The sequence below is a fragment of the Cheilinus undulatus genome, linkage group 18, assembly GCF_018320785.1.
Source record: "Cheilinus undulatus linkage group 18, ASM1832078v1, whole genome shotgun sequence".
In the NCBI taxonomy this organism is placed as follows: Eukaryota; Metazoa; Chordata; class Actinopteri; order Labriformes; family Labridae; genus Cheilinus; species Cheilinus undulatus.
In genome coordinates this window covers 22,277,567-22,288,481 of record NC_054882.1, presented here as the reverse complement: position 1 = coordinate 22,288,481, position 10,915 = coordinate 22,277,567, and the positions used below count along the sequence as shown (strand labels likewise).

At 41.4% G+C, this 10,915-nt stretch overlaps 1 protein-coding gene across 1 annotated transcript; it reads right to left on the bottom strand.

The window, feature by feature from the left end:
- Positions 1–578: 578 nt before the first annotated feature.
- cmpk2 (cytidine monophosphate (UMP-CMP) kinase 2, mitochondrial) lies at positions 579–10,615 on the bottom strand. Its single transcript, XM_041812897.1, has 5 exons — positions 10,004–10,615; positions 7,122–7,236; positions 6,548–6,749; positions 6,135–6,368; positions 579–2,101 (listed from the first exon to the last, which is right to left on the bottom strand). The coding sequence occupies exons 1-5, from the start codon at positions 10,586–10,588 to the stop codon at positions 1,981–1,983; spliced, it is 1,257 nt and encodes a 418-aa protein (XP_041668831.1). The 5' UTR covers positions 10,589–10,615; the 3' UTR covers positions 579–1,980.
- Positions 10,616–10,915: the final 300 nt, after the last annotated feature.

Below are 10,915 nucleotides of genomic sequence, written 5' to 3'. Positions count from 1 at the left end.
TAAAGCTTAAAGTTAAGGTTGCTCTGAGACAAAATATCTAACAGTAACATATGACTCAATGAAGAGATCTGTCCACTAGTCCACAGTAATATCCTCTTAGTTGACATGCTGGTTTATCATCATATATTTGTTCTACTCTAATAACTACTGTTGTTTATAATGGTTGCTCAACTAACATCCTCAGTTTGCAGAAGCCTTCTCCCACACAACGAAACGTAAGCATATCTCCTGTCGACAGTTTAGTTAAAAGCAAGCCAATCTTCTCCTCTGTGGCATCATCAGCTAACCAGTGCTATCCGGCTAATGTTTCTTTACCTTTTGAATTGTATGTCCCTTGAGAGTTACCCTAGCTTTCGTAAAGCAGTTGTTGCTGTAATCTGGCTCACTGTGCAGCCACCAGAGCCGTGGCTGGAGAAGGTAAACCTTTATGTACCATTTACTATTTTCTAACTTTTTATTAGCAAGTATCTTCAGTTAGACCAGTGATTCCCCTTCATTTTTCCTCTGAGACTCCTAAGTAAGTTTGAGCCCTTCAAGACAAATGCGCAACAAAAAAAGTGATACATTGTGGTCAAAAATTAACCATTTTTATTCTTTTATTGTGTAAATCTAAACAAAATAGCCCTGTACAATCCTGTTACTACACAGAGACATTTGTATGCACTATTTGTAAGTGTTTTATAATGATTTTAGTTAGTATTTGCAAGTCTTATTTAAACTGCCCCAAAGAAGACTGGGCCTCATGCCCCCATTGAAAACTCTGGCGCCCCCCTAAAAGGCTCCAAAACCCCAGATTGGGAACCAAGGAGTAAGACAAACCCAGAGAGATGAAGTCCACATTTAATGCTAAATCAGTCAAATATTTCAGCTTAAAACAGCTTGTGCACAATGCTTGAGAGATAAAGGATCATCAAGTGCTTAAGGTCTCAAATACTCGTACCCATCCCTACTCTGTCACTATCCCAGGACCTGGACAAAAGTCAGGACACTCTAAAGAAAAGGAGAAGACAAGGAGGTGCATTATGGCCCCTAACAATAGCTTAAACTTTCAGTCGGCTTTAAAGCTGATCTGACACAATGCAGGTCCATGGGTTGATACTGTTAAATCGCATCTGAAGAGGGTCCTTTAATTAGGCTTAAGAGGGACCCAGTAATTTCTGTGGACACGCCTGCCAAAGCCAAATAAAAAAGCACACATCTACAAAGACTTACCAGCTGAACTTTTTTGCCAATGCAACTATTTTCTGATAAATACTGAACACTCTGTTCAGAGAAAGGATTTTTATCAGAACACAAGTTCTTATAATTAGAACAAGAAACTTTTTTGGTAGGCTTATGTAAGACTACTTTACTCAGAGAGACCCCCAACAGATATCGTGTGTAAATTTATTTTAATTTAAAACTTTTCTTGTACAAATTATTTTTTTTTAACTGTATTCAAATTGGATCCTGTCTTTGTGGTGCTTTCATTATTGTGTGTGGGTGTGTGTGTGTGTGTGTGTGTGTGTGTGCTGTGTTTGCATTTTGTCCTATTTGTGTGTTTTAATTATATATAACTGGTACTTATGTGAATGTATCAACCAATTTCCTCAATATCTATTTAAAAAAAAAAAATAATTTATTATTGTCACAACTGGAGCAGCTAAACTGTGTATGGTTTGGAGAAGTCAATATAGCAGTTAAACGCACTCTTCTTCCTAACGACACTTTCACTTTTTATGTGTGTGTGTCTGAATCTGTGCATGCACGTGTGTCTGCATGAATATGTATTCCTGATCATAGCACACAGTTCTTCTGGCCCCTGGCCATTCAACCTTTACTCATTCTGAACAGCATCCTCTCTCCTCGCCACAGTCCAATCTGGCCGTCATCGCCCTGCTTCTGTCACATTCATGACACCTTACTGGCACCCAGTGGTAAAAGGGGGTACTGCATCCACTTGATGCTTGGCCGACAGCAGGGGGAGATGGAGATGATTGTTTACAAGTGGCATTTGCCCCTAATTAAAAGCAGCACTTGTTGGAGCACTTGGTCTGCAGGAGGACTAGCATCCACGGTGACGCAGGCTGGCCCACTGATCCTCCGGTAAGCCTCCTCCACTCTGAAAAAACACACAAACACCATACCAGAAAACGAGGAAAGTAAGCATGTAAATATGACAGATTGCACTTTTTATTACACTGAATATTGTGATCTTCAGGACAACTTTGGGTTATTTATCTGCTCACAGTTTCAGAGAACAATAAGGAGAGTGATAAAACACAGAATATAAAACATTTCACCATGAAAAACAACACAGATGGCCATTTCCTGAGACAAATGGAGAATCAGAATCACTATCTCTCACTCTCTCAGCAGCGCAGTCACCTCCCTTCACTCTCTCATTCTGCTGGCCCAACATCTGGCTGTCCCGTGTGGAAAGGCCATTATGTCAGGACAGAGGATGAATGAAAGTAGCCATCGACCTGTCTTCGCAGCGACTAACAGGGCAGCCAGTGTCTGCGAGTTTTGACCGGCTTAATGGAGCACAACAGCTCAGCAACTAATCACCTGTTCTTTCTCATCAGCCGCTTCCCCCCACGGGACAGTAATTGATTGTTAAGTGTTTGATGGATCAGACTAAGACTGAGCTGACCTGACTCATTGAAACGAGCTGTACAGTGTGAATCTCCATCTGTTTTTCTATGTTTATACACTCAGAGAGAACTTTTTTGTGCCACACATCACAAAAACAAAGTATTTCTACAGAGCTTTCTCTCTTTCTTTATCTTTTTCAGTCATTGCATGATCTGGTTGCAGAAGAACTACTGACCTGACTAATTTAAATAAGGTGTCCATCTCATAAAAATATTAAACACAATTTTGTTGGCATTTTTTTTAGAAATTATTGGAAGCAATCTCATATTTTTTTTCTATTTAATAGTTTTTATAGTGAAATTTTGCTTTGTTTTTTCTATGGATGATAAGGACAAATAGTTACATTTTTGGCATTTGTTTTAATTAATGCATGTTGAAATTAGAACTATTGTAATATTTGCAACAAAAATGTGTTCTTTATATCTCAAAAAACAACTTAATTTTCCACATTTTGACCATACACTGCATAAAATATGGACTCAGTCTCAGAGTCATCGTCAGCGTTTTGAATCTGCATGACAGTCATTCAGTCTGAAATACTCGTCATACATTTAACTCTTTGTTGCAAAATGGTTATTCAGTTTTGCTTGGAAGTGAAGGCTCTGCTCAAAAGATGTTCACGTTTAGTCACACAGCATGCTTTGACCTTCCAGGGAGCACATTGCTGGAAGCCCTCCATATGCATCAAAGGCACACGATTACAATTTATTTGCTGCTTAAATGTTATCGTGTGCCTTTGATGCATATGGACTACATATCTTATGTTGTTTGTGTGTGATTGTTAATTTTTTTTGTCTGTGTGGAACTCTGTTCGCTGCTGCTGTCTTGGCCAGGACAGGGTTTTCTCCTGGGTAAACAAAGGTTGAATAAAAAATAAAATAAGATATAAACCTAGCACAAAAAGTAAGGAAATTTGTTTGTTTGTTTGTTTTTCATTGTAACAATCCTTCTTGGCATTGTTATGTTCAGTGAGTCCATATCCTGTCTACCACACTTGGATCAAAGAATCTAAGTGACACAGAGACACAGAGACTCTAGCGGTGCAGCAATCAGTATAGAGTTATGCCGACTGCTGCACTGATAGAGTAACATCTTTTAGTGGAGGCAGTGTGATGCTGTAGGGTGGCATCTCCCTCAGTGGAAAAAAAAAACAAGCCTTGTCATCATTGTAGGTAATCTCAATGCAGAGAGATATTGAAAAGAGATTCTGCAACTAGTGGCAATCCCATAACTCCACAGACTGGGACTCTATCCTCCAAGATGACAACACTCGCCCCCCCACAGAGAAGGGTTTATCAGAGTCTATTTCCAGATATTGGGAGTGGAGAGGATGGAATGACCTGCCAGCAGTCCTGACCTCAACCCCAATAATCACTTGTGGGATCACCTTTGACATGCTGTTCATTCCAGGGCAACCAGCACAACCACACTGACAGACTTGTGGCAAATGCTGTTGAAGAATGGGATGCCATCCCGCAGCAGTGTGTGACCAGGCTGGTGACCTGCATTAGGAGGAGGTGCCAGGCTGTTGTGGCTGTGTATGGTTCTTCCACACACTACTGAGGCTCCTGAATAAATTGTTAAATGGCCAATATGTCTTGTTTCTTCAAACTTCAATCATCCAATCCACCAAACAAGAGTTAATGACAATAAGCTGTTTGGTAGTGGCAGAGAAGAGCTGGCAAATTTTTCATGTGGGCACTCAGCTCTAATGGTGATCCAACAAATGGATGTTCCTTACAAAAGTGACACCATTTAAAAGGGAAATAAACAGGCTTTTCAACGGTATAAGACTTATTGCCAAGAAGCACTGTTACAACAAAGAAATAATCTATTAAACACAAATTTCCTTACATTTTATGCCAAGTTTAGACACATACATCTATGATGATACATATCAAAGAGAATGACATTTAGTCGAGCAGTAATCTACTTCATAGTAGCATGAAAGTAGATACGAGGGTGCATTAAAGCCCTTTAGGATACAAGGAGGAAGCTGAGGTGGTGGAGGTGAAACTTTGCCAGCAGCAGTGTGGTGTTATCAGCATTAATGAAGCAGAGATTAGTGAGAAGGACGTCATATTTAAATGGAACGCCTTGTTGGGAAAATGAGCTGTGACTGGCTAGGAGTGCTGAAAGTGATAAATGAAATCAGCTGGCTGTCAGCTGATTGCAGCAGGGCATATGGCGTAAACATCCTGCATGAACTAATGCTATGCGTCGTTTCATTACCATATTGGAAATGTTTTTTTAAACTTTCAATGAAATTAGTAAAAGGCAAAGAGGTGGGGAAAGGAGGGACTCAGTCGCCTGGCAAACAGCGAAAACCTACCCCATGTATGCAGAACTTTTATCCTTAATATAATTTATCATAATTGTCATTTAAACAAAACCACAGGAGACTTGACATGGATTTGCATGGATTTGGGTCCATCTCTGCTATATCCTGACACTTCCATGTCTGAATGAGGTCCCCCATTGATTTCTCATTTGTAGTTTTGATGCTTAACAATATCAGTCACAATATTAGAAATGCTGTCTCTTTTTCAGTATTTTCTATGTTTACCCAGAAGCAGACAATAAGCTGTACCTTAGGCAGGCCTTAGGCAGCTACAATGCATGTTCTTGTTCAGCGGCTTCCCTAATATTGCATAACTCTTAGTCAAAATATTGAAGTAACAAACATTCACCCTAAGGAAATGCACTTTTTAGTATGAATTTATTTTTGAACAAGGCTGTGAAAAGGATTATTTCTGCTGTAAAATGGCATTTTATAACATGTCAGTTGAAGGTGCTTTCTTGGCTTTTGCCAACCTTATATAATTCTAAGTGTTTTTCACTTCTGTATTGGCTTCATATTTCAATACTGGACTTTGCCACTTACTGGCATTTATTCCCAAATTCAGAATTTAAATTCTAGATTCATCTCATACTAAGACTTTTTGTTCTAAATTTTGATGAGTGGAGACATAAGACACACCAGACTGAACAATACAGACAAGCTAAAGGCTGCCATCAGAGAAATCTGGGCCTCATAACACCCCAGCAGTGCCACAGACTGATTGCCTCCATGCTATGTTGCACAGATTTAGTAATTTGTGCAGAGGAAGCTCTAACCAATTACTGAGTGCACGAATGAGCATCATTTTCCATAAAGTCAACATTTCTATATTATAAATATTTTTAATGACATTCTAATATCTTAGATGGTGGATTTTTGATTTCTGTGAGCTGTAATCATCAAGATTTTTTTTAGAGAAAAGTTTCACTTCTTCACATTGACTTCATACCTGTGCATATTTTAGAGTCACCAATCAGCCTAACAAGCATGAGTTTAGACTGTAGGAAGAAAACGGAGTACCCAGAGAGAACCCAAGAATGAACAGGGAGAAGATGCAAAGTCCACACAGACTTTCCAACAGGGATTCAAACCAGAAACCTCTTCTTGGGTGGCCACCATGCAGCCCAATACTGTAAAAGTAATCCAAATATCTCACCTGAGTCTGAAAAGCTGGTTGTGGTCCAGCTCCTGCTCCTCTGCAGTCTCTCCCTGACCTCTGTCCCTCAGCCTCCTCTTTCTCTCCGTGGGATCCAGAGTGAGTAAGATCACCAGGCTGGGCTGCAGCAGATCAGTTGGCCACCTGTACACCTCTGAACCTTCTGCTGGAAGGTTAGACACTGGACCACTCACAGCTGTGGCGATAGCGTAGGCTGCAGTGCTGTGCCAGAATCTGACAGATAATGGATTTAAACACAGAAGATGAGAGAAGGATGGACGATCAGGCGTGGGAGCATGGAGGTGTCATACACTGAATTCAAGGTTTAGATCCCAGTGGAATAGATCAATGCCCCCTCTATCACAAAACAGGTCAGAAATCAGGCAAACTTCACAACATTCAGCTGTCTCTACCTGTCAACGATGACAGGCGACTTTGTGCCCTCCTGGCCTATTTTCTCAGCTGTTATGTAGTTCCCTAGAGCGTAGAAGGCCCTGCGTATGAGGGGCGGCTCCCGATCAAAGCGAGCCCTCAAGGGGGACAGACTCTGGGGAGGGGACCGCAGAAGAACAGCCCCAAGAGTATCCCTCAGAGACTCAGTGAGCGTGGTCTTACCTGTGAGGGAAGAAGAAAAGAGAGCAGGTTCAAAACAAAGATGAAGCTCAAAAAAGTCAAGTTATTTTTTAAAAGGAGGAAAAGTTAGAATAAGTCATATGTCTAAGGTATTAAGGGCTGAAGTGACTCTTAAACATCTAACTCATATGGGCACATTTCAATGAGCTTTGCAAGGAGAATTAGATGAGTGAGCTCTTCAATAAACCATTTCGACAGTGATGTAACTTTTCTGAGGTCATGACACATGATATTCCATTAGGACAGGCTCACTGGCAGATAATGGCTTTAGCAGAGAACAACGGGCCATCACTTCAGCGAGACATCTATACATCAAACTGCATCTGTATTTATTTACAAGGTAATAGCATTAACCTGTGGCATCCAGGCCCTCTACGACAATAACAGGGAAGTCTGGTTTACTTCTAGCCTCTGCTTGGCTGGGCAGCAGCTCCAGAACAGACGCCGCCTCTGGGATGATGTCAGCGCTCTGCAGAACAGACACAATCAGTTTACTGCTGTGAGAGGAGGCAGGAGGGAGTCGTAGATACATACTACAGGAGCTGCCTGGCATTGATAGAAAAATCCAAGAAACTAGTGCCACTTAGAGCAACACTGATGCACTTTAGCTTCCACACAGGGGCGCCATTTTGCCACATCATATCTATTTCTCTACATTTCTAGGTTAACACAGGGTTCAGGATGAGAGGCTCACACTGTTGTAATATTGTACAGCTGGATTCAGGTTTATTAGTTGTAGAAATTAAGGATATTGTGAATTAATATTTGTATCAAATGTTTCACAACAGTTAAAGCTCATGTGGGAAGTTTTTAACAGCTGATCAGAAAGACTGATATTAATAGCACTGACTCGGAAGGACTTGGAAGGCTTTCCACAAGATTTCGAAGTGTTTCTGTGGAAATGTTTGCCCATTCATTCTGTGGCGCATTTATTAGGTCAGGCACTGATGTTGGACAAAGAGGCCTGGCCGCAATCTCTGTTCCAGTTCATTCCAATGGGTTTTAGGCCGGAACTCTGAGCAGGTCGGTCAAGTTCCACTCTGAACTCATCAAACCATGTCTTTATGGTTCTTGCACTGTGCACTGGGGCACAGTCATGTTGGAAAAGAAAACGGCCTTTCCCGTTGCCACAAAGTCGGAAGCATAGCATTGTTCAAAGTGTCTTGGTCTGCTGCACATTAAGACTGGTTTTCACTGGAAATAAGGGGCCAAGCCCAAATCCTGAAACACAGCCCCATACCATGCATGTTTCAACAGCTTCACAGTTTAATGTTGGTGTGCTTTACACCAGTGGTTCACACCCTTTTTTTCCTTTAGGCCCCCCCATACTTGTATCTAAGAAAAGCTAACACCCCCAGGACCCACTTGGAAAGTAAGCATCCATCTTAATTGTTTTCATTGACAAAATCCCAACATTGGGTTGAATACATTACAACAGAGAACATCCTACAGGAGAGGATACAGGGAGTATTGGCTATGTCCTCCCAGGTTGATAAGAGACTTCCGGTATGGACTGGATGTATGTCGGCCATCTTGTCAGCATCAAGGTACTCTTGCCTGTTTGGGCTGAAATTTGAGGCTGAAGTAAGGTGTGTAATGGCAAGTACACCCACCTGAGGGCCCCACAGGGCGGGAAGGAGGATTGACACAACCCAGGTCATGCTCTGGGTGTCTTTGTATATTACCAAGGGCATGAGAAAATAATCTGATGAAAACAAAACAAAAAACACAGCTTTACGGCAGTGTTATGGGTAGATGTGGTGCTTAAACAAAGCCTAGGATACTGTTAGGGCAGGTACGAGGGTTGCCACAACCCCCTGGTTGTCATGTGTATGTTTTAAGCACCTGAAAACTGTCAGTGGTTGCTGGGCCAGGGTTGCAAAGGCCCGGACAAAAGAAATGCTGTTAAGCTCGAAGAACCGCTAGCGTTCTACATGCCTAAAACTTCTGCACAGTACTGTACATCTAACTTTGACAACCTTGGATCAGACAGATGCCCGGCCCCAGATTGGTAACCAGTGCTTTACTCCACATCATCTGACGCTTGGCATTGGACTTGGTGATGTGAGGCTTGTAGCTGCTCAGCCATGGAAACCCATTCCATTCCACTGCACACCTTTTGTGCTTACATTAATGCCAGTAGAAGTTTGTAACTCTTCAGCAATGGAACCAGCAAAGTTGCAACTTTCACGCACCTTAGCAGTCGTTGACTCAGCTCTGTGATTTTACATGGTCTTCCACTTTGTGGCTGAGTTGCTGTTGTTCCTAAACACATCCACTTTTTAATAATATTGCTTACAGTTGACTGTGGAACATCCAGCAGGATGACATTTCATGAATCATTTTATTACAAATGTGGCATCCTATTGCAGTACCACACTTGAAGTGACTGGCTCTTCAGAACGACCCAGGAAATGTTAGCAAATGGAGACTGCAAGGCTAAGTGCTTGATAGTATACACCTGTTGCAATGGATCTGGTTGAAACACCTGTGGCTAATTACTTTTGTCCACATGGTGTATACTTTAAGCAACATCAAACCATATTCTTAAAGTAAAACCACAACTTAAATAACCCCACATGCCACAGTTACTTGTTTAATAAAACATAAAGCTAAACAAGTTGTACATTTCAGATTTTTCTTCGGTACTGAAAATATTAGCAAGCAATTAGCTAATTAAAGTTATGCTACATTAAATTACATTCTAGGAAATACACTCCAGTAATTTAGTAGCTATAGCACAACCAGAGTAATAATTTTTTTTAACAGAGATAACAAGTTAGAGCTAAATGCTAACATAAGCTGTTGTGTTAACATTAAATGCCTTCCCTTTTGAATTGTGTTACAAGGGAGGAATATATTTATAAAATATTAATTTACCCAACTTTATACCTGACTGATATTAGCTTATGAGTGGTAATGCTAATGTAAGCTTCAGGTTAGCTTCTGTCTAATGATGGCTTATCAAATATGAAGTTTAAACTCTAAACATGACACATTTCTCCTCAGATATTCACAGCTCATTATTTTTCAGTTGCTCCCCATTTAGACACAGTCTAATGATAATTGCTTAGTTTTATGATTTAAGATAGCCAGCAGTTTGACATTTTCCCATCATTTGAGCACCCTCCATCCCTTCCTAGCATGACGTCAGAAGAAAGTGGGTAAATATGGTCATTAACGTGGAGGTACAAATGCAAAACAGGCAAATGCATGGACAAATACGTGGCACTAACCTCTTTAAGAACTTCGTAGGCTTCCTCAAAGCTGTAGAAGACATCAGAGTTGATGATGTTGAGTGTGGCTGGGTGATATTCTGGCGTCTCTGTTGGTACAACACAGAAAGTCGACATTTCCATCGTCTTGCTGTCTCCCCACAGGCGCTGAGTCCACAGCTGGCCGTTCTCATTTCTCCAGTATGAGCACACAAGCACCGGGTCATGCTGTTTTAACTCCCGTAAAACTCTCTCCGTCAGGGTCGAGCTCTGAGAAACGTCTTGCAAAAAGTAGCCTTTGATGAGAGAGTCATTGACATTTGGCAGAAATGATGACATGGGAGACAAGGTGCACTCTTTGGGCAAGTCTCTTATCAATTTGTCCTTCAGCTCCGAGTAAAACTTTGCTCGTTTGATTCTGTCACTGCTGCAGACGAGGAGAGAGTAGCAGCTGTTGTAGTTTTGGACATTTCTGAACACCTGTGGCACCTCCTCTCCACGGTGATTCTCTTGTATTGAAAAGAAGCATGGTGCTCCATTCAGCTCCACCGAAAACACACGGGAGGACCACTGAGGAAGGAGAAGAGCCATGGCGCGACGAGCCATCTGTTACTGCAGGCTCCGGTCTGTTGTCAAAACAGTTCCACTGTAGAAAGTTGCATCCACACCCCATGAGTCACTGCGGGGAAAACGAAAGTGAAACCGCACCATTACGGAGAAACGAAACTTAGTGACCACTATCAGCTGGGTGGTGTACTGTTTTCACTTTTGTTGCTAATCCTTAGGATGTTAACTCTAGGTTATGTTTACGGAGAAACGACACTAAAACCCTTAGCAGGGGTGGAAAGTGACTGATTACATGTACTCAAATTTTGAAATCATCACATTTACTCCTACTTAAGTGAATTTTTACTAGAGTTACTGTACTTCTAC